Source organism: Daucus carota, chromosome 4 (genome assembly GCF_001625215.2).
Source record: "Daucus carota subsp. sativus chromosome 4, DH1 v3.0, whole genome shotgun sequence".
Classification (NCBI taxonomy): Eukaryota; Viridiplantae; Streptophyta; class Magnoliopsida; order Apiales; family Apiaceae; genus Daucus; species Daucus carota.
The window spans coordinates 38,012,148-38,036,082 of NC_030384.2; the positions used below are offsets into that span (position 1 = coordinate 38,012,148).

A 23,935-nucleotide genomic window follows, 5' to 3' on the forward strand; every position below is an offset into this window, starting at 1 on the left:
CACTTTTAAGAGTTGCTCTTTAGTAAGCAAATTCTAGGTACTGTTTTAATAGTTGATGAAGAATAAGCTTTCATTTAGTACCGGATCGATTTCAGTTATATCTGTCAAACATTTTATAATTTTAATGCAAGCAGCCTGTAATCAACTTGTTAAATAAATGTCAGTGTATAGGTTGTTTTTATTATGTATATACTTTTGCTAGGAGGTTGTAGTAACTTGAATAATTTCTAACTAAATTTTGAAAACACGAGTTCAGTTTGCTAGCTGAAATTATGTGCATATAATATTGACACATTTTTGAATATGATATTGTTAGAGTTCGAGTGATTATGCACAGTTAACATGAGAAATCGGTTAATAGTAATAATTTAGAGATTAACTGAACGTTAGAAGATCTAAGATGGTGCAAGACAGATAGCTGAAGTTGTAGGATGACGTCTGAAGAAATGTAGAGAGAAATCACATTTCTCCTATTCTTGTAAACTATCAATCCTCCCTCCACGATATTTACATATCGTAGATATTCAGCATGGCTATCGTTAAATTAGACATGTCCGATCCAATTCTTTCTCAAATATTCAAGTTTGGCCGTCTAGAATCCATATTAATTTTCGGGTACAACATGCATCTAAAATCATAAAAATTTATATAACTTGAGCTCAGTTTGAGCATTTTCCTAAGTCGAGAATCATAAAAAGCTCAGTTTGAGTATTTTTCCAATCGAAATCTAGTATCAAGTCGAGTGAGAACGAATAGCTTAGACTCCTTCAGGGTAATATCGTTTGGGTTCTATCGATATTGGACTCTGGGAAAAAGTGGCCAACCGTCACCGGAATCTACAGTTGGTAACAAATGGTTAGCAAGATTTTAAAGCTCTGTGCATATGGTTTTTGTCTTTATCCCGGTTGTGTTTTTTTAAGCGAATAAAACCGAGTAGCATCATATATCTTTTCTGGATGAATTTAACCTTGCAGAAATATCAAAAATGCCAAATAATGTGCGTTTAAACTACACCAAAATTGCATAATCTATACCATTCATATATGAATTACATTATGTGAACTACATTATGTGGGTTATCCCAGAAAGATATATACATAATATGCTATCATGTCTTTAACTTATAAGGACATTCTGAGACCGGTAACATCCAAAATTGTATAAGCAGATTATATAATCGTCGACTCTATTTGATCATCCAAGTGGAGTAACAATGTAACATTCAATACCTCTTTAGCAAACTTCTGAAGCGAAGAAAGCACCAGGTCTTTACAAGTGTTTTCTGCTTTCTCCAGCCACTGAAGTACATCCCAATCACCTTCTTGTAACTAGCTCTCTGCTGCACTAAATGCCAATATTCTAAAATACGAGGCCGGTTATTTATGTACTTATCTTCGAGTTTTAAGAGAACTAACCGAGCCAGTAACGGAATGAGCATCACATCTGCCAAATTGAATTCTTCTCCTGCTAAATACAATGTTGCACTCAGTTTCGTTTCGACTTCATCAAGAAGCTTTACTAGATGTTCCTCACTACGTTTTAGAACTTCAGCGTTTCTCAGTTTCTCTTCTGTTTCATAAGCAGTTCTTAGCTTGGAATGATACGAAGTTGCTAGATCAGGAGCCTCTGCCATCCGAGCAATGATCACGCGCCTAATAAATTTGGAAACGAACAAACGATAGTTTACAGGTACATGGGCCAATGTAAAATACTTGGGGTTCCACTCCTGTATTTTACGCATCCATTCAAGGACTTCACTACTACTTGGAATAAAGTTTTCACCACCAGAGGAGACTGCTGCTATTCTTTCAATATACCTGCAAAGTTCAACACTCAATAATGAATGGTGTCTTCTACAAACAAACACGCCTTAGTTTCTATGGTTTGTTTTATATGTTCATTGTATAAAGGTGTCACTATAACATCTAAGACTGAACCGCTGAAGAATAAAACAGTTCAAAAATATTTAAGGATAGAAATATGAGGGGAGGAAACGTACTGAATTATCTCTATCGTATTGAATATGATGTGGGAACCGTTTTGGAACACAGGAAGTTTGGCAGTTGGATTCATTCGGAAGAAAGACACATCCATGTTTTTCCCGGTAATTGGATTGATGTGGTATGATGTGTAGTCAATTTGCCTTTCTTCTAAAGCAAGCCTTACCTTCTGACTATCTAAAGAATATGGATGATGGTAGAGCTGCATGATCGTAGCTACATCAACTATTCAGGACTCGGATTTGATCTTGGTTGCTAGAATTGAAGATTGGACATCAAGTACATCACAATGGAAGAGCCTTAACATCAAAACCTGAATTTAAAAATGGATCATTCCTTGGAATATAAAAAGATTGGGAAAAAAAGAGATAAAGCAGAGATATTCCAATTTATTATCGAGATATATATCTTCAAGAAGTGTGTGGGGTGGTGACATCACAGCATGGAAACGGATCCTGAAATATCTAAAATTGCAGGAAGACCAGACGTGCGATTAGCATCAAAATGAGTGCCATCTATAACGTGGCTCAGGCTCACAAGCATTTTAACATACAAAAGTTAAAGGAATCTAATGCTCATGAGCATAAAAAAGGATATGAGACTGGAAGCTAGTTGGATTGTGTTGTGTTCACATACTCATATGCACTTTATCTTTTCTAAAACTTAAGGAGCCATATTACAAACCTCAACACACTCATTCTCGTATTAATAAATATTCTTGTATCACCTTAGTTGTATCAACCCACTAACTAAATCAGAAACAATTGTACAAATAGCTACCCTTGGTACAAACAATCAAACTGAGTGACGATTGCTCCTATCATAATCACACAATAACAAATATCTATAGCACATAATACATATGCATCATTCCTCAACCAAAAACACACAATATGCCTCAGAAATAGGATCAGAGGAGGTCAAATTCCCAAACGCAGGCAGACCTTAGCCAGATTTCTATGAATTTTCAAAGAGCCTATTTGCGTAAACCGTAAACCATACGACATATCTTCTTTGCTGAATCCAAAACTGGGAAATCCAAAGAACATCATATTCATATAAAAAATGATCTTTATCAATTAACAACAGTAGAAGCCACCTGAACTTCTAAATTACCTCATAATTAAACTTAAGCCCAGAAATAAATACACTCACACTGTCACACACCGTAATATAGCCATAGAATAGAACCATAACATAAGTACCACTCAGATACAAAAACCAGCATATATAGATTACCAAAAAAAAAAGTACATATAACAGAAACAAGATAAAGCAAAATTGATCAGCCAAAAAAGAAAGGAACTATATAAAGAAGCGGAATTGAGTTGAATGAGAAATACCCAGATGGCGAAAAGAAGCTTTGAGGAAGTTAAAATGTGGAATTGAGGATGGAAAGGTGGGAACTTTTGGTTCTTGTGGTGTTTAATGGAGATACTATAGCACCCTTTTTGGGGAAGATGAGATAATAATACTGATCCTAAAGCTTTTCAAATTTCACTTTACAATTCTTGGGTCTATGTAATTATTGCATCATACTAGCTCCGTCTAATAGAGAGGGCTTTAAGGGAAAACCCCCCTGCAATTTCAGCTTGCTGTTCGTGTGTGTCCTGTTTCTTTACGTTTTTTTTTGTTATGTTTTTTCACGCTCATTAATGTATAATTTTATAATATATTTTTTAATTTTTTTCTCTGAATAAAATTTTGATGATTAAAATTTTATTTTAAAAAAAAAATTTATAAAAATTTATGAAATTATATTTTATAGAAGTCTCAAAATACGTGCATGGTATAAGTAAACTATTTAGAAGGAGAGAGTAGTATTTATTTATCTACTGTGTTTTTTTAGGTCATAAATTATAAATTATCGATCCAGTTTATTTTACTTGTAACTTATTTCCCGTTATCCAAACAACCGAGTCAATGCTTTACCATTTCCAATTGTCAATTGACGTCATATTTATAAATTTAAATAAATTGATAATAAGCAGAATAAAATTAATAAAAAGTAATATGATGCGTGAAAGTGGGGCCATCTTCTAAAAAAATATTTTAATATAATATTTATTTTAATCAACGAAAATATGTTTTATCTAAAGTAATTTTAAAGAACATCAAGAAACAAAAGAATCTTGAAAATAAAACCTGTTAATTAAATTTATAAAACAACGAATATTCGAAAACAATAAAATCTATAATGTCTTTAAACGATAAAGTAAACTTTCTTTTTACAGATAGTCAAGAATTATCTGGCAGCTTCTTTTTTTGTTAATAATTGATTAATATCCTTTAGGCTTTAGTTATGAAAATTGACATGAAAACCGTATGCATTCGTCACGATATCAAACAAAAAAACATATCAAATCACTTTATCTGGTGAGCATTAGTATTATTTTAATTGCAAATATTTTAATCAAGCGCCAGGAAGTCGGTAACGACGACTGTACTAAGCAGATGACAAAATGTCGGTTGTGGACGGTCCATTATTTTGGTTTTGCGGGCCCCTTCACTAGTACGTACTCTAATGTTTCCGTTACGTTATTGCATGTATGTGCATGAAATATAATATTATAATTTATTTATTTTAATTTTTTTTGAACAAAAGTTTAATATTTAAATTTTCGTGCAGTAAAAGAAAATTTTAAAAATTTAATCACATATTATATTTGATAAAAATATTGAAATATGTGTCGAACAATTGAAAAAATTATAAAATTACGGAGAGAGCACAGTTCACCTAATGGAAGAACAAAATTTCTCTCGTCACAATGCAATAAGAGATTTGAAGGCTGGAAACCCAAAGATCTTCCCGGAATTAATTAAACTAATTTGAAATTGATTCACGTTATAATACTAACATTATTAAAATTTTCCAAGCGATTTCGAAATATTAGTAGGATATCTTATAATATACCTTGATCGGAATTCTAATTTCCCGCCACTCGATATCAGGTACATGCAACATTAAGACAGATTCTAGTAATCATATTTTTAGTCTTAAGCACACGATAATCATATATATTACACGAAGGTAATTAAGTATCCAAATGAAACGCAGATTTTTGTCATATATATATCTAAGTGAACGGTGGTGCTAATTGTTCGGAATAAAATGCGAGAATAAATATATTGATCTCCACTTCCCGTACTGCCCATGTCCTCTTCATGGATCGAATGAAGTATCAATCTGCTGATGCCAAAAACATATGTGCACAGGTGAGAACACTGTTATATTTGGGTTTATCTTATTTTGAGTATTAGAGAGAGATGAAGAATACCATATATGTAGTGACTAGGTTCTGATTTCTGAAGGTTGGGCTGAGTAGGCTGGAGCTGGTAGGGGTAAGAGGTGGTTGCCGGAGGAGGAAAAGGAGGCGGTGGAAGGAGTCCCGGAAAGTGGAGCACACCGGGTGGAGGAGGAGGAGGAGGAGGGTGTTGATGATCATGATCAGGATCAGGATGATCATGAGGTGGTGGTGGTGCATAAAATGAGTAGTGGTCCAGCACTAGTTGTGATGATGATTGTCCCTGCAGTAGCTTCAGCTCTGTCATTGCCTGCTGCTCTTCATCATGATGCTCCATCTCTGCAGCAGCCTGTTGCTGCATTTGCCTCTCCATTTGATTACTCACCAACTGATCAATTAATTCATTATTATTTCACCCCATAATGCAATTGCATGCATAACATAAATAATATCCCATAATAATAGTCGCTTTGACTTCTTACATGTTATTTGAGGTGTAAAAAAAACATAATTCTACATATTATTTTTTAAATTTTCATTTTTTGAATATAATTGTTAAATTTTTATTTGAAAAATAATATGTAGGAATATATTTCTTTACAACTCAAATTAGGTGTAAAAAGTCAAAGATACTCATAATACAGAAGGAGTACGGGTACTTTATACTATAGCATCTTATTATGATCAATTTGCCTCTTTGTATAGTAACATGTATGCATGGTACTGATGAAGCAAAATAGACAGTTGATTAAGTAGATACAAGTGATACTCACCCAGTAATGCATCTCTTGGTTTTCCCTCTCCAGAAGATTTTCCTAATTAATGTATATTCAAATCAATGTTTAAACTTCGTGTGTATATAGAGAGAGAGCCTAAATATATAATTAGTAATGCAAACAATTGAATATTGACTATAGGAATGCATCAAATGTTAGAAGGATGATTTAATTAAGTGTACCTTCCTCTTCAGATTTTCCATCTGCTGATGGAATAGCTCAAACTGCAGCAACCACAGACATCGATGGTGTTACATTCAAAGAATTGTATCAATGGATGTGTGTCTGTGTGTGAGTGGAGAACTAGTACATATATGGTACCTTTCTGGAGCGGACTTTGTTGAGGGAGTGCTCAATCTGCTGTTCAAGGTGATCCAGTTCCTCCAGCTGCACCGAGCTCAAGTTATCTCCTTTGTAGCGCTGAAGGCTCAACTGTAAGCTCAGAGTTTCCTTCTTGATTCGCGTCAGTTCACCATGCATTTGCTCCTAATTCATACATACATTGTGTACATGTATACATATTCAGATAAATAATCCTTATGCTATTAGGCATAACATACAAAAATTTCAGTGTACCCGGTTATCATGATCAGGGATTTTAGTTCCAGTGCATTTCAGGTACCTTTCTACCAATTGTCCCATGCTACAGCATTACACAACAATCACAATTTGAGTAATCAAAATGAGATTGACGTAAAGACAATCAAACACTAATTAAACAGATGAGTTTTTAACCTAGTTGAAGATTGAAATCTGAAATTATAATGAGAAATTGTTGGTGAAACTATGTGCCGAATTTTATAAATTTCGTATAAAACAAGATATTACACATACTTCTAGTTATTTATATTGCAATTTCGGAGTATGTCAGAAAATGATTATGACATGCTCTCATATTTATATATATTGAGTCTGCATTGCAGCAAATTAAACTAATTAGGTTAACGCGCACATTCAAAAAATGTTTCTGATGTTCTAAGATAAACTACACACGCTATTGTAACCATGGCCTACACTACCATAGGGGAGAGAGAGAGAGAGAGGGAGATGGAGAGGGAGAGGGAGAGGGGGGGGGGGAGGAGGGAGGGAGGGAGAGAGAGAGAGATGGAGATCAGGGAGAGGGGGGGAAGGAGGGAGGGAGAGAGAGAGAGGGAGGGGGATGGAGATGGAGATGGAGATGGAGAGGGAGGGGGGGGGGGAGAGGGAGGGAGGGGGGGAGAGAGAGAGATGGAGGGGGGGAGAGAGAGAGAGATGGAGAGGGAGAGAGAGAGAGAGAATCTAGACTTTGTACTCACACATACACAAAAGAAATGACATGACCACTTAATTTACTTTTTCAAGAAACGAAGAAGAGAAACAGAAAAGTGAAAACCCTAGACATACGTACCTGAGAGGGTGAGAGCAGTAGTTAAAGAGTTTGCCCTTGTTAGAGAAGACGATAAGGCCGATCTGAGCATCACAAAGAACAGAAAGCTCATGCGTTTTCTTGAACAACCCCGCTCGCCGTTTGGAAAACGTGACCTGTCTGCTCGTGTTGTTCTCGATCCTCTTAACCTCTATCTTTCCTCTTCCCATCATGCCACTACTATATACAAATATGCCTCGATCTGATTATTCAAGAAATGGATTATTATTAGTAAGATTGATCTAAAAACATACTAGTTAGGTTTACAGAAGATATATATGAGATTACAAAGTGAATACATGAAGAGGAAAAAAAAGGAATGATGAGCTAGGGTTCATCACCTGGTACGAGGATATGATGCTGCACTGAGCCTTCTTTCTGTGTGCAAACTTAAATATTTATATGTAATTTAATGTACATAGATGTAGCTAGCTAGGGTGGTTAACTGTTTAATAGAATTAAATTTATATATTCATTTCAGTGATAGAATTTGCACCTATACCTATAATCTGTTATTATCGTTAGGCTAAAACTCTCTATTGAATATTTTATGATATCATTACTCAATATGAAGATAAAATTATATCATTAGATGATATATTAAGTCTATTTTAAATTGTAAATTTCTATTTTCTAAAATGATAAATAAATATTTTGTAATATATAGTCAAAAATCAGTCAATTTGACTTCTTGAAAACCGAAATAGACATGTATAATTTGGGACGAAGGGAGTAATATATAATTTGTATTAATACTAAACTCTCCTTTTGTTTCTTCGGTGAGATAGATTTATTCCAACCAAACATAGGGGTTCAAGACAGCTGCATTTTGTGAAGATTTTATTTAAATTATTATTGATTACTAATATAAAACGATCATTAAAAACATTTATTTACGATCGAGTATTTGAATTTCTGCAACTGAAATTTACTGATAATATATAATTGAAACAACACATTGATCAACTTGCCGGAATAAAATCAAGAATGAAAACGAGTAATGTTGACATATAACCACCACTGCTAGATCTTAGCTGCTGCTTCCTCACCACTTGGGACTTTTGCCAAATAAGGATTCTTAACACAGAGGTCATAATGTCAAGGTTTCCAATTATGCGAACTCTTCTGCTTAGGGTTGGCCAAACCCACATGGAAATGACAGTGTTTATGGACAGAATATTGAGAAACTCATGACAGCAAGACTTGCATTTTCTAGTTGGCTCGAATTCAATTTATTCTTGCATCACAGATTTATTATCAGAATTAGTAGAGGACTAGGTGTCTAGGTCCTGAGAATTCAAACCCTGCATGCCCATCAAGTATTTTGTTGTGAGTAGCTATCTCAAGTAAATATTTATCTTGCTTATTTAATACAATCAATTGAAGTGGACTAATTTAGATAGCTTCGAGTTTTGGGATTTGACTAGCTTGCTCTGAGGATAATTTAATGAGGAAAGCTCTGCAAGGAATGTCCTTATTCTTTATGGTTCTACGTACTGCATATATATAGGGGGTGACGTCCGTCTTGCTACTTGTTAATTCATGCTCCCTCAATATCCCTGTCATTTGTTTGTGCGAACGTTAAAAAATATGTATAAAATTTAATGGAAAAAAAAAATTAGAAAAGTGGGTGAAGCGGTGAAGCTAATTAATTTTTAATGTATAAAAAAGAGGTAGTGGAGTGAAATTAGTATGATTTAAAAGAAGAAAATCAGAAAAGTGATAGAATCCAATGACTATTTTTGATATGTTTTGAAATGGTTAGGACAATCCAAAAAAAGTGTAAAGAAATGGTTATGACAAAGTATCTCTCATAAGCGGAGGGTTGAGATTTTTATTATCATATCCTTAAAATCGTGCGAACAACGATTATATAATTAATTTTTTTTATAATTTCAGTTTTAATATTATTTTATTTATATATACACAAACGCATACAAGTCAGCAAGGTACTAGTTAATCATGATTAGTGTGACAAGTCTGTAAATACTTGAATTGTGTTCACAATTCATAACCGTTCTTTTTGTGGTGAATGGCTTTGTGCCAAGCTCTACTATATAGCACACTACTACAAACACATCCACAACCTCTAAGCTTAGTTTTGTAACAAATACGTATTTAGAAAGTAGGGATTGTAGTGTTTATAGTAATAGTCAACTAGTCATTGTAACAAACCTATGTGTTTGCTTTACAGTAACTCTTTAAGATTTCTTGAAAAATTGTGTGCCGATTTAATATTTGCAATATACTTAAAATTAGGGAACACGAAATTCATTACAGCACTTCTATTTGTTTATCCCTAATATTTGGGGGGGAAATCTACTGTATTTCTGGACCTAACATGATCTTATTTAGTCTTTGTCAATAGTCACAAGTATAGTAGTTGTAATGATAATTATGAACTTAAAACTGGCTAGAAATAAAGTTTCAACACTATGAACTTAAAACTGACTAAAGATTAGACTTAAAACACGGCTCCTTTTTTTTTTTCACCTACAAGCGGAATATTAGACTTTTTATAAAAAAAACATACATTTATGATTACTAGACAAGAAAAATCAAAATTGTTACCTTATGTTTGTGGCACTTAAGATCTGTAATGTCCTTGTTCGTCACAAGAATCACAAGTCGTCGTCTTCTTCTTTATTTGTTACAGCGACCAATTCTAATATTGTCTTTTCTTGAAGTGATTTTGAGACGATCATTATTTTTCGTACCGGTGGAAGGGTCACTAATATAGTAATATGAGATATCAACCCTCATTCATAGTATATTTACCAAAAATTACCCTCGCTTAAGCTTTAGGTAAGTCATTCAGTAGATCTAATATTTTTAATTTTGGAAGAAAATACTGGATCGTGTCGCATTTTATTGTTTTAACTCCAGTAAAATATTACGTGAAAGTGTTCAATTGTTTTAACCCAGCAAAACGTTACGCGGAGTAATGATCTGTAAACGTCAGACCTTTTTCCGGATCGTAATCTGAATATTAACGATGAATAATTAGATATTGTGATAACAGGGACCAACAACTCTTATGATTCTTATTCGAGCCCAGCAAGCAAAGAAAATAAAGTCCGATAACAGGACTTTATCAGTCCACATGCAAGACGTAACAACTAACAATACGAAAATAAATTTACATCTTCTTTTTTACTTGAAATATAAATGTGTTTTATGCGTCTTTATTTCGCATAACGTTTTAACTGCACGAGTTTGATGCATCAAACTGAAGTGTCCTCTATCCAACAAATATAAGTTGTCAAATGAAACACTCTTTGTATATTTATAGATAATCAAACTTTTATCGTACCACTTGCAATTTGTCAAATGTAATATCTTCGTTACATAAACGAAACCGACCCGATTTGACGGGTAACATGCACAAAATACTTTGACCCATGAATCCCTGAAATCACTCGAAATCCAATCCAATTTTGCTGATACTATCATAGATATTAATTAATCAAAACACAAAAGAAAACAAAATTCGTTAACACCTACTGCTTGGAGAAAATGATTCTCATGCGTTACTCAACCCCACCTGGCCACAAGGCACAAACACACACACAACGTTAAAAAGGGTGGGGATCATAAAACCAAGGAAAGAAAAATAAAAAAAGCGAAAGTGAAAGTGGGTCCTACACAGATAATAATAATGTAATAATCCATCCATTGGAAACCATAAAGCAGCACAATATTACTATATCTATCTGTATCTATAGATGCTTCTCTTCTCACACTATCTTCTTGCTTCTAGTAATTAGTAAACACCCAAATCACAGCAAATGATTAAATACACAAGAATCTGAGTTAGCTAAATCTGTGTGTCGAAATGACCGGTGCCGGAGATGGGGTCGCCGGAGAATCTTCCGGCCGGACGGTGATGGTGGGGGTGAAGATGGACTCACAGAGCAGAGAATTGCTGACGTGGGCTTTGGTCAAAGTGGCGCAAACTGGGGATCATGTTGTGGCTCTTCATGTTTTGAATGATAATGGTGAGCTTTCTATTTATGGGTCAGCTTTAGTTGTTTTTTTTTTGTTAATTGTTTGTGATTGCTGAAATTGTGTTTTTGGTCACTTGTTTTTGTGTTTTGAAGTGAAATTTTGTGATTTGTGCGGGTTTTTTTTGCTGAAATTGGGGTTCATTTTGTGAATTTAGAAGCAATTGTGATGGTTATAGTTACTTAGATTTATGTATTTCTGGTTTATGTTTGTGTGAAATTTTTTGGTGGATGGGGTGTTTGCAGAAGTTGTGGATTGAGAAAGTGTATTTTGAAGCAATTGTGTATTGTTTGTAGTCACTGAGATTTATGATTTTGGTCACTGCTTTGGTATTTATGTTTATGTTTTAGTGGAATGTTTATATTAATGGGGTGTTTGCGAAGATTGTGAACCAATCACAATCATCCCTGGTTTTTTACTGTTGAAAGTGACTGAGATTTGAGATTGATCTTTTTGCTCCCTGTTTTTGTCTTTAATAATGTTTTAATGGAATGTTTTGGTTATCGGGGTGTTTGCAGACATAGTGGATCGATCTCTTTTGTCCCTGGTGAAAGAGTTTGATTCTATTCTTTCTGTGTATGAAGGCTTCTGCAACTTAAAACAGGTACGAGTTTCACTTTTAGTTCATTCATAGATTTGTTTGTTCCCTGCTTTATCCATGTTGTTTTTGGTATTTTAATTTGGACTTTAGAAGGAATAAGAAGAAGATGATTTCATGTATGTTTTCGTTTTGTGAGATGAACTTTATACTTAACTGAGGAGTGATAAGCCCCTTAGCTGATAAGCTAAACTGTAGGTGTTTTGAGATTTAATAATGCAACATCATATTAATTTTTTCCAGTGCTCCTTACATACATGACTAGTTACCCTTGGGAATAAAAGAAATTAATCTTATGAGCAATTATCCTATTTAAGTTCACATACATGGTGTTGTTAGGAATTTGTTCTAAGGCTAACAACTTGTTTATTGGCAATTTCCAGATTGACCTCAAACTCAAAATCTGCAGAGGTTCATCAATCAGAAAAATATTAGTTCGTGAAGCAATATCATACTTTGCTACTGAGGTGATAGTGGGAACTTCACAAAAGCAGCATAAACTCCGGTCATCTGTCTCTGTTGCTAAATACTGTGCTAGGAAGCTGTCAAAGCATTGCTCTGTAGTTGCCGTTAATAATGGGAAAATTGCTTTTCAGAAAGAAGCCTCTTCAAAGCATACTATTGGTGCAAATGGTAAATACCTTTGTTTTTATTATTTCCTATAGCTGCTGGGTTTATTTATGAACTTGCGTGGAGCATTTTCTTAATTTAGCTTTTCAACAGGAACCGAAGAACATCGCCGAAACAGTATACTTTGTTCACTTAAAAAGTCATCGTCCGAGGAATGCAAAATAGGAAATGATAGCAATCTTGTGGTAACATGTAAACATAATTCTTCTGTGCATTCAGAGCAAGCTTTGATAAAATTTGGGTCTGATTTCAAGGATAATACCACGGAAAAAGACACTTGTTCTATTTGTTCAAGATACGCGCATCTATTAGAAAATACATGTAAACAAAAAGTAGAAAATTTTGATGCCGATGACAACGCATTGGCTATTGTACCAATCCAGAAGCCGGAGGGTGCATCTAATTCAAAAGTATTCTTTATGAGAAAGTTGCCAGAACTTAGACCTGGAAGGTCTCTTCATCGCCGAGCTATTTCATCATATCAGGAAGCTTTTGACAGCCCATCAGTGAAGCAGATAACGGTCAACAAAAATTGTTTGTCAGTTTCCAGTTCAGATGCTAGTCAAGGTTGCTTGCATAACCATGTCCAATCTTCTGAACTAAATGGAGAAAATGGTGCCATTGTTCCTGTTGATAAGGAGATGTGGTCTGCGCCCTCGTCTCCAAGTTGTTCAAGAAGAAGCCTACCTGAAGAACTAGAGGGTCTTCATGAAATGTACTCGGCCACTTGTAGACTGTTTCAGTACGAGGAACTTCTTTTGGCAACATCAAAATTCAAGCCTGGTATTTCATAAAACCCCTATATAATGATAATTAGGATTCCATTCATCTGTGGAAAAGTTTAATTGCCCTGTTTAGATAAGTTAATGTTCTTTTTTATGATTTTCAGAGAACATGATTGGAAAAGGAGGCAACAGTCAGGTTTACAGAGGTTGTCTTTCTGATGGCAAGGAACTTGCTGTGAAGATTCTGAAGCAATCTGAAGATGTATTGAAAGAGTTTGTCATGGAGATTGAAATCATTACAGCCTTACATCACAAAAATATCATCTCTCTCTTTGGTTTTTGTTTTGAGGAAAACAATCTCCTTTTAGTTTATGATTTCCTATCGAGAGGAAGCCTTGAGGAGAACCTTCACGGTATGTTTTCATACAGAAATATTAATATCTACAGTCTATATGATCTAGAATATGCTCACCCTGTTTCCGACATGGGGAATTGTATAAGCAGGTAACAGGAAGGATCCGCTCGCATTTGGGTTGACTGAGAGGTATAAGGTGGCTTTGGGTGTAGCTGAGGCTTTGGAGTATCTGCACAGTACTAGTTCTAAGCCTGTTATTCACAGGGATGTGAAATCATCAAACATTCTACTTTCTGACGATTTCGAGCCACAGGTATTCTGTTTATCCCTTTAATCTTCTCATCTGTGTTGGGTTGTTCTTAATAATGATGGTTCTTTGAATCGCCCGCAGCTCTCTGATTTTGGACTTGCTACATGGGCATCAACCACCTCGTCACATATAACATGCACCGATGTTGCAGGGACCTTCGGGTTTGTAGCTACCTTGAGCACCAAAATCTTTTATGTTTGTCGTTTTGGAATTATACTATTTTATATATTGATCCATGTTGATAAAATTGGTCTTGCCCAGACGAAACAAGAAGTTGTGTATTCATTAAAAAGTTGTAACTGTATATACCAATACAATAATGCGTTAACTTCGTAAAACTTTACCAATCATTTAAATATTTATGGACTAAGCTTTGTAGATATTTTCTGCAACAGTTACTTGGCTCCTGAATACTTCATGTACGGCAAAGTGAATGATAAGATCGATGTGTTTGCTTTTGGTGTCGTACTCCTAGAACTTCTTTCGGGGAAAAAACCTATAAGCAATGAATATCCTAAAGGCCAAGAGAGCTTGGTTATGTGGGTATGATCTTTGCCCTTTCGATTTCAAGTTTTCAGTTTGCAAAGAGTGTTTCGTTTTCCATTGTTATAACTGTGAATTTTCTATGTTGTTTTCTGTTGTTAAAACTGCAATTTTTTTTGTGTACAGGCAAGACCAGTTCTAAATGGTGGAAAATTTGCGCAAATATTAGATCCAAGCTTGGGCTGTGGCTATGACAGTGACCTAATGGAGAGGATGATGTTAGCTGCTACGCTTTGTATTAGACGATCACCACGAGCAAGGCCACATATGAGCCTTGTAAGTACTCTCAAGCTCTCTTACGTTTATTGTGCACCTTGTATGTCCTCACTTGTGAGGTACTGAGGTTTAAGTAAAAAACATGCTAGTGCTGATATATTGCTAGCATTTTCTGACATAATATGTGATGAGGCCTTGCATGCCAGAATTTATACAAAATAGTATATGATAATTTGATCCCAAACATTCCATCTCCTCTTGTTGTAATTTAATTATGTGACAGTTTACCAGATAAGATATCCTCATATCTTTTGTTTCTTTTGTTGTGTAACAAATCTCTTGTGCCTTATTCATATCTACCTCAGTAAACTATGTAACGTAATGTTACCGTCTCTTTATTTACCTCAAGTCTCCATTATGAACACTCGGACAAGAGTATGGACACTCGATACTTTTTCTGGGTGAAAATGCAACAAATTAAGTATTACAGAGTCTATCACAGGTCCGGTAGAATATATGAAACCGTTTTTGAAACTCCATTAGCTAATGTCAACTTGTAAAATAACAGGTTGTAAAGCTGCTCCAAGGTGATGTTGAGGCAGTCAACTGGGCGAGACTACAAGTCAATACTTCTGATGGGTCTGGAATAAATTTACAAGCTAATCCTGTAGAAGAGACCGACACATTCGAGGAAGAAGGAATTTCACATGTAAATCTCCAAAACTACTTAAACCTTGCGCTACTAGACGTTGAAGAGTCTTCTGTCTCTCCAAGCAGCACAGAGCAAAGCATCTCAATAGAGGACTATTTGCAAGACAGGTGGAGCCGTTCATCAAGCTTCGACTAACCTCATTTCTCTCCGAGTGTAAGTAGGCAACAGGTCCTGAATATATTTATTTATTCTTGCATATCCCTCCTCCGTGAACTGCTGGCTCCACAACGTTTTTGGGATGTATTTCGTGGGTGTTGGACGAGAGGTTGTTTACGGATGTGCCCTCCTCCTCCCTTGGCCTTGGTTCAAGTTTTCTTTATGTTGCTAGTTTTGTGGAATATTAGGTTAGCCCTTTTCAATATCAAAGTTATAAATTGTACTTTATGTAGTGTTGTCTAAGTCTGTGTTCCATCAAAAAGAGTGCAAATGACCCACTCTTTTGTATATTACTCCATTTCAAACTGCTGGGCAAGGAAAAGTTTTTGTGCATTTGATGCTGGATTTTTATAGTTTATTTGTTGCTTTGATGCTGGATTTTCATAGTTTAAACTTTAAATTGTACTTTGGTTGCTTTACCTGGATGTCAATGAATTGTTATGGTCTTTTTCACACATGGGATGATGCATTATTTATAAAAGAAATCCCTATTTATTGTGTATCCCATCCTGTGATCTAGCTGGTTACCACTAATATATACCACTCTATAATTTTAACCTGACAAGTAGTGACCACCATCTACTATTATATACCACACCTCTGCTTTAAAATAAACAGCTCTTTGTTACCTGCCTACTATTTACTCATTTGCTTGGCATGCAAATTGGTGTGTTTGACACGAAAAATATGGGTGTGATTTTGGTTTTTGGGGTACGGAAATTACTTGAGTAGAATAGCATTCCAAAAATCATATATATTTTTATGTATTTGTGTTCTACAAATCTCTGATTTATTAGAAAAATCTCCGACTAAATATTACAAAAGATTTCACCGAATTATTAGTTACAATCAAAAATCTCTGATTTATTTGAAAAATCTCTAATAAATTCTGAATCGGCAGGTCAAATGATTAGTTCTGATTCCATTCCGATTCCCAGTCTATACAATCACGTACATAAAATTTATACGACCGTCAGAGCTCCCAGCAGGGATATACAGTACAAGTATTAAATGAATCCTAGCAGTTTACTGTACAACATTCATTTCAAGCTTTTTAATTCGCGAAAAGGGAAAGAATTTAGGTTTTTCTGTAACATTTTAAGCTTCTTGTTCGCGAATCCTAAGCGTGGAAAAAGAAGATGGGTTGCTTTAGATGCTCACATGTAACAGGCATGTCTCGTTTATTGCCTGTAAACAGCAAAAGTGCAGAAAAAATGTGTTGCAACCTTCCACGAACCAGACCCTTTTTATAAAAATATTATTTTTATTAGTTACCAGAACATTTAGGTTAATATAATGCAGTATTATTAAAATTAGTTAACATGTATATACAGTCCACCGTTTTTCCGAAGAATCGCCTAATCCCCAAGGAAAACGACGCTCAGTTATGTTCTCAACCTTGTACTGTTGTTCACTGTTAATGAAGAGAAATCATCTGGCCTCATTAACAAGAGAACCTTTGGTAAATATGCGAAGCTGATTTAGATAGAGAATAATATTTGGCATTGCAAAACGGGTTTAATATAATCCCAGGCATAGTAATCTTTAAAGGGAAACAGCATATTCAGTCGAGATAAGCACCACCAAAATAGATTCATAGTGGATACCAGAATCCTATGAGGGGCTGCGATTTTGCATCTGTTTGATACTTCCATAATCATAGCAGTGTTCATAGCAAAAGCTTCAGTAAAATGATAATGCTCCTCCATTACCCAGAGTTGATAAGAATAGCACTGGATACTAATATTCTAGCCGGGTGGATTTATCTCCAAACATGCCTCGTCCAACCAAGGTTTGAATTTTCCTTCGTCTGCCATTCTCTGACACAAAAATCAGATCAAAGTTAACATATATATGATGTACGAGATGGCGCATATGTCAGAGAAACTCAATAACAGGTTATCATCGAAGAGTAAAAGTTTTGCAGCTTGCAAAAGTCACAAATTCCAATGCACTCGATGCAAAATACATTTAACCCATTTGAGTTTTTTGAGTTACTGCATTAGTGCGAACATCAAGTAATTTGATGATTACATGCAAGAAAGCTTGAGAGTTCATAAATCCCACAGGTGTCATATTAGCACTAATACAGATAGTAATAGAATACACTCAATTACTATATAGGAAGAAAGATACTTCATGGTAAAATGGACATTCATTATTGTTGAAGAATGATTCAATTTGCTTTGCATTGGCTGATACTAGATTAGAGAAATAGTTATTAAGATGTAAATACCCAAGTCGAAGGTGCTACATGTAAATGCATTTAAAACAGGTCGGCTGGCAGACATCACCAACAGCTCCAGTAAGACCAGATTAATCTACAAAGAAGATCCTAACTGCAGCAGAACTAGTGATAACCTTAGTGAGGGAAGGGTTAAGGTGGGAGTACAGAAGCGACTTGCTTAAGTTTGCTGTTAAGTGTTAACGATAACTGTGCTCAACTGTTGCAACTTGCCTGATTATATTACACAGTGACTATAAAAATTAAAAGGTATCCAAAGGTTGCAGACTCGGAGTGTGAAATTAATGGACAAAATACGATAGTAGACTAAAGTAGTTGATCTCACAGGAGTATTCATAGTGTTTCCACTTTCCACTATGCAGACCTTTCGACTAAACATCATACAAGTCTCCTATTCTAAGCTTCACTTTGCCAAAAGATCCTGTTCCAATCACTTCTCAAGCAGTACTCGTCATTTATCATTTCTTGTACAGAACAGACGTCCCTGTCACATGTTAGTAATCTCTCTCCTGGGTCATTTTTTGTTCTAAAACTCAGGTCATTGTTGATATACTCAATGCTCCCCATATCACTCCTGCCTAGGGGTGAGCAAAAATCCGAATAAAACCGAAACCGAATCCGCTAAAAACCGCTAAAAACCGAACCGAAACCGAAACCGAAAATTTTAAACCCGAAACCGAATATGCGGTTCCGGTTATAGTTAGGAACCGATCCGAAAAAAACCGAACCGATCCGATTTTTAAAATATATTTTATATATATTATATTTATAATTTATATAAAAATTTAAAATGTAAAAATACAAACTTACATATACATTTACTAGAAATCTAGAATATTGGAAATTAAACCAGAGGAGTTTTTGCAAGTTGAGAAATTGGAGAATGGTGAGCTTTTTCTGAATCTTTTATGTACAGTCTAATTCTACACTACTGCATGTCTAAATCTTATGTTTAGTCTGATGAAAGTTGACTTGGTGAAGCAGAGCAGAAGCGAGAACCTCTGTTGCTGTTGCTGTTGCAGTTACTATATGCTTAATTCAGTGTGTTGTGCAGTGTGCATAATATATACCGAATCCGAGGTTTTGGAACCGGAACCGAAACCGAAACCGACGATGAGGTTGCGGTTGCGGTTTTCGATTTATAAAACCGAGGGTATGCGGTTCCGGTTGCGGTTTTATCCAAAAACCGCACCGAACCCGCATCCGCTCTCCCCTACTCATGGCAGTCTGGCACCACAATGCATTGCATGAGTAGAAGTGGCTTCATATCATGTCCCCCATAAGTGGCACTCAATTTTTATTAAATCATCTTTAATTGTGCATGTATATGTTAGTAATACTCGGTGCTAAAGAACTGGGAACTACGATAAAGTTGCGTCGCCTTTTTCAGATATCAGTTCATTTAGGAAAAAGAATTATCACCGAGTACGTATTCATTATAATATAAATAACAAAATTCAGAATATTGAGTAAATAAACATACATCTATGAAGTTAAAAATATAACAAAGTAGAGGCACTTGACAGATGAACCCACCTGCAAGTAAAAAAAGAACCCGCGCAAAATATTCAAACTTTTGGGACGATTCTCTCTGAAGGCATATAACTGTTGCTTAAGATCTGCAAGGCAAAGAAATATATTATAAAATTATCTGCTCAGTATTTCAAGTTCAAAAATAAAGCAGACATGAACTCATAAACAAAATAAACAGAAGCATATATACCGTTATTCTATATTTTATAACTAAAGATGCTGGGGATCAATGCATATGAGTATATATGACATACTAGCTAAAGATTTAATAAAATGAAGGATTGGGTATCATCTACGTGTATGCAAACACCATAACAATATCAAATTACTAACCCAGAATATGCTGATGTTGTAACAACCAACATAGCTGAACTGTAAGCTAATCTGGGAATTATAAGCATCAAGTGCTCTTATAGCAATTTTTAATGTTGGTAAGAGAAACGAACAAATTTGGACAGTAAAAAATATCCAACGGTAAGTTAATTGTGTATCCGGAGGAAGAACAAGCTGCTTTTCCATACTAGAGTCCAAACAGATAGTAGCTTGCCTTTAAAGATCTAGGAAGATTAATTAATTTAAAGATGCACTAAAAGGTTCCAGTATACAAGGCTCCACATCAGCAGGGTAAGCAGAATGTCCTTAAATTTAAAAATACTCAGAACTAGGAAATCTTGCCATGGTAGGTGTTAGATCAGAGGCCCAGATTCGTATATTTGTCCATTTTTAACACAAAGCATAACATACATATCAATTTAAAAAATATTTGGCAACTTAACACAATGTCAGAGCTTTTTTGACCCAGCATTCTCGACTTCAAATTGACCTCAACATGTCTAAAATATAAAATTGAACACCTTAGCTTATATTTCCCAAGTTGGGCACCTAGTGATCCATTCTTTATTTATAAAAAAGAGATATCGAGTGAGAGGGCGTCTTACACATAAAAATGATATACATATTAAGTCCTCTTAACACGATAAGGTTTTAATAGAGAAGTTAACTCAATGGTCATATTACATTAAAGGAAACTAAGCATACAATGGATATTTAGAGACTAATTAAAGAAAGGCTGGCAAGAGCAGTAATAGTATTGCAGACCAAGCTTGTACGACGAAAGTAGGTTTGTAAATCTGACATCAATTACTATCAGATTAGGGGACTACAGAGGGAAATGGCTTTTTGAGAGGACAGCCATTTCAGCTTACTCTGCCAGCATGCAATAAACAATAATCTTTTCATTCTGCCTAAAGGTCACTTCAACTAATATCTAATCCTATGGATTTGTTTGAGCAAAGCTAACAAAATAACAAATTCAGTTACACTACACCAATTTTTAATCTCGGAAATAACAAGGGACTTAACTGCTATTTGAATCTTTTTGGTGCATTTACATTATCTTGGTATCTTACTACTTAGTAGCAAATCTCGCTCACATGTACCCAGGTATTGGCATCATACGAAAAGTAATTCCCAAATAAACTACAAATTGTGTTAACATTGGGGAAATCTAATTAGTCAACGTCTACCACAATGCTTTGTAAATAACTAAAAACAGAAAAATACAGATATAGTATCAAAAACTATCATAATTAAATATTCACATGTTCTTTAACATTCAGATATTTTAAATAAAACCCATATTCACAGTACCGGCATAGTGATCAAGATAAGATTTTCCCTTTTTAGGTTGCTGAAATGATGTGTTCCCGCTGCGCATATCGACATGACGTGTTATTCGTTTTCGTTGTTTTACATCATACTGAAGCCTCTCTAACTCCTTATTGTTAAATGGTTTTCGAAGTATATCGATTACCGCCTTCCTGAATAGGGGATTTTCAGCCGGATTGCAGCTTCCTAAGCATTGCAAATCACCATCCTCCATCTTCATGTGTATCAGAGACAACAAAGGAATGAGATCGGGAGACATGCATGATCACAGTTAAAAACATAAAATCAATTATGGACAGATACATGTATAAATTAAAAAAATCTTACATGTGCATTGAAATTCAAGGTAGGAGCATAGGTCGACTCTATACAATCCGGAGCATGGTCCAACACATATACTTCAGAATCAGAAAGGCTTGTGCTATCATCTTTCCCATATACCACTCTCTTCCCATTAGCAGCAACAAGAACCAAACGATCAGCTCCTTCCAATTCACACAGCTCGAAAAACCTCCTATAGTCAGGTTCAACATACTTCCCCTTGAACTTTTCACTTAGACACCTCTTGACATTACCTAACGCTGAACTATCTCTTTCGTTCTCCATAAAATCCATTTCCCTTTCGACATCCTCGACATTTTCTGCTCTTCTTTTTGACTTTCCATTACCATTGACATTTTGCCGATATCTTTTATTCTCCACAAAACTTTTCTGCTCTTCCACATTCTTTGCTTTTCTTTTCAACTTCCCAATCTCCTCAACTTTCCTTGAGGCTCGTGTACCCTCTAGTCTAACATCCACTTCTTCCGCTGAAGTATCACTCTCATTTTCGTCAAAAATCGGCTGCTTATCCACTTTCTTCCCTCTCCTTTTCACCTGCGTCAAGTCCACTTTTTCAACTGGCCTATACTTTTTCTCCTTCCCTCCCCTTTCCGTCTTCCCATTCCCCGAGTTCCCCACATCATCCCCCTTCAAAACCCCCTTCCCCCTTCCACCTCCACCCCTCACATCCAAACCCTCCCCCCGTCCCCTCTCCTCACTCCCACAATTACTACTCAACTCCACCAGATCACCGTCTTCATCCATTCCTTCAAACCTCAAATCCGGCCTCCCATCACGTTTCAGTACATACGAAACCCCATCCGCCTCTATACTCTCCAAAAACATCTTCAAATGAATGTCCATTTGCCCCTCTTCATCCTCCTCCCCATTCTCACCATCACCACCAACATCACATTCACCATCACTACTTCCACTGCCACCATCATTCATCCTACAATCACTATCATCTCTACTGCTAACTCTACTACACCCATATTTAGTCTTAAAATACGTAGCATAATCAGAATCCCAATAACTCCAATCAAGATCAAAATCAGGTAAATCTTTCATAATTAACTTACCAGAAGATCGGACTGAAACAGTTACATGCAGAAGCAGCTTAAATGAAGGAGATGAAACGTTCGCTAATTTGAAGTGGAAGCTGTCTTTAATTTCTCTGCTTTAAACATGTCAGAATCTCAGATTTTTCATTTCCTCAGAGTATTTGTTCCCTCCTAGTATTTATTTTGATGTTATAATACACATTATTGAGAAAAGCTGACTTACATTTTGTTGAAAAAAATAACTGGCTTACTTTTTTTATATAAATTTTAAAATTGGACTATTAATAAATTTTATATTATATCTATTAAATTTTAAGAATAGGTTGTTAGAAGAAAGAGTTTATGTGATGTTATTAATTAATAATAAGATTGTAACATATTTGATATTTGATATTTTTAACTCTTTTTATTTACAAATTTTGTGACTATTTTTATTTTAATCTATTAAAATCATGTATTTTATGTATAATATTTTAATACGTTTTATGAATTATATACGTATGTATTATTTATATACGTTTTTTGTATGGATATTATTAATAATTTATCATATTTTCAATTATTTTGTTAATAGTATTTTATTATATTATAAAAATAATTTTTTGCGTGAGCTCTTGGGTTTAGACAATGCACACCCGAAGGGTAGCGGCTGCGGGTTCTTAAGTAAAAAAAAGGAAGTAGTTTTGATAATCAACTCATTTAAGGTGAAAATTTATATTTAAACTATATTATATTTAGAAATATGGATTTCATTTCCTTTCCAGATGATAGTTGACATCATCATTAATAGATAATGTGTTTTTAAGATATTTGAAAATAATAATACAAGAAAGTAGAAAGTATGAATTAAGTGGAGTTAAAAAGTCGGAATAAATTATACATCAACCAAGTACCTTTATAAAATCTCAGATATTTTTAAACTTCTCATTTGGAAACAATTATTTTGAATTGGCTTCACCAATATTGAAAATAGGTGAAAGTTTTTAATGATGAATCAAATTAAACTGGGTGAAAGCCTTATTTACCAACTTTTCAAGTAACCCTGCTCAGAATAACGGTTTCTTGAAAATGTACCTTAAATACCCGGTCAAATACGCAGGTGAGGAATTCGTGTCCGGTAAGTACGCATCACAAGGATGCGAATGTTGAGCTCCACACTTGGATTACACACATGGACTCTACTCTACACCCATTTCATGGAAGTAAAAGCATATACAAGCATACTTTAGATGTGAAAGTGCACAATACATGCATTCGGCTCATGCGTTGGTTGTACTGTATGTTACCACACACCACATACATGCGCATATGTGGGATGCGTATATGATGTATGTAGGAGTTTAAACTTTTCTCATGTCACTGTCATTAAACTTTAAGGAGAAATTGTTTGACCTGAAAGAGGCACATGCAATTGCTGGGAGAAGATGG

At 35.1% G+C, this 23,935-nt stretch overlaps 3 protein-coding genes and 1 pseudogene across 4 annotated transcripts; 1 reads left to right on the forward strand and 3 right to left on the reverse strand.

Annotated features, from left to right (window-relative positions):
• Positions 1-998: 998 nt before the first annotated feature.
• On the reverse strand, positions 999-3,519 carry LOC108215946 (glutathione S-transferase TCHQD). Its single transcript, XM_017388587.2, has 3 exons — positions 3,344-3,519; positions 2,000-2,313; positions 999-1,817 (listed from the first exon to the last, which is right to left on the reverse strand). The coding sequence occupies exons 2-3, from the start codon at positions 2,206-2,208 to the stop codon at positions 1,223-1,225; spliced, it is 804 nt and encodes a 267-aa protein (XP_017244076.1). The 5' UTR covers positions 2,209-2,313; positions 3,344-3,519; the 3' UTR covers positions 999-1,222.
• A 1,361-nt stretch (positions 3,520-4,880) lies between these two features.
• On the reverse strand, positions 4,881-7,855 carry LOC108218024 (MADS-box protein defh21). 2 transcript variants are annotated; one of them, XM_017390947.2, is made up of 8 exons: positions 7,768-7,855; positions 7,409-7,628; positions 6,598-6,664; positions 6,343-6,507; positions 6,204-6,245; positions 6,019-6,060; positions 5,279-5,633; positions 4,881-5,187 (listed from the first exon to the last, which is right to left on the reverse strand). In XM_017390947.2, exons 2-8 carry the CDS (start codon positions 7,597-7,599, stop codon positions 5,183-5,185), a joined length of 867 nt encoding a protein of 288 aa, XP_017246436.1. In that variant the 5' UTR covers positions 7,600-7,628; positions 7,768-7,855; the 3' UTR covers positions 4,881-5,182. The 2 variants fall into 2 exon arrangements, with proteins under 2 accessions (XP_017246436.1, XP_017246435.1); XM_017390946.2 differs by having other exon boundaries at positions 4,881-5,190.
• Positions 7,856-11,115: 3,260 nt separating this feature from the next.
• Positions 11,116-15,908, forward strand: LOC108218975 (U-box domain-containing protein 33-like; annotated as a pseudogene).
• Positions 15,909-17,156: 1,248 nt separating this feature from the next.
• On the reverse strand, positions 17,157-22,514 carry LOC108217348 (uncharacterized). The gene is made up of 4 exons (XM_017390183.2): positions 21,450-22,514; positions 21,105-21,336; positions 19,458-19,540; positions 17,157-17,496 (listed from the first exon to the last, which is right to left on the reverse strand). The coding sequence occupies exons 1-4, from the start codon at positions 22,512-22,514 to the stop codon at positions 17,425-17,427; spliced, it is 1,452 nt and encodes a 483-aa protein (XP_017245672.2). The 3' UTR covers positions 17,157-17,424.
• Between the last annotated feature and the right edge of the window lie 1,421 nt (positions 22,515-23,935).

Excerpts from the sequence above, each read along its gene's own strand:
- LOC108215946 (XM_017388587.2), bottom strand. The coding sequence starts at position 2,208 with ATGCAGCTCTACCATCATCCATATTCTTTAGATAGTCAGAAGGTAAGG. Across the intron at positions 1,818-1,999 it reads AATACGATAGAGATAATTCA|GTATATTGAAAGAATAGCAG; the intron begins GTACGTTTCCTC and ends TGAACTTTGCAG.
- LOC108218024 (XM_017390946.2), bottom strand. The coding sequence starts at position 7,599 with ATGATGGGAAGAGGAAAGATAGAGGTTAAGAGGATCGAGAACAACACG. Across the intron at positions 6,665-7,408 it reads TACTGCTCTCACCCTCTCAG|CATGGGACAATTGGTAGAAA; the intron begins GTACGTATGTCT and ends GTAATGCTGTAG. Across the intron at positions 6,061-6,203 it reads TGGAAAATCTGAAGAGGAAG|GAAAATCTTCTGGAGAGGGA; the intron begins GTACACTTAATT and ends TACATTAATTAG.
- LOC108217348 (XM_017390183.2), bottom strand. The coding sequence starts at position 22,514 with ATGAAAGATTTACCTGATTTTGATCTTGATTGGAGTTATTGGGATTCT. Across the intron at positions 19,541-21,104 it reads TTATCTTGATCACTATGCCG|ATCTTAAGCAACAGTTATAT; the intron begins GTACTGTGAATA and ends TTTGCCTTGCAG. Across the intron at positions 17,497-19,457 it reads GGTTCTTTTTTTACTTGCAG|AGAATGGCAGACGAAGGAAA; the intron begins GTGGGTTCATCT and ends TTTTTGTGTCAG.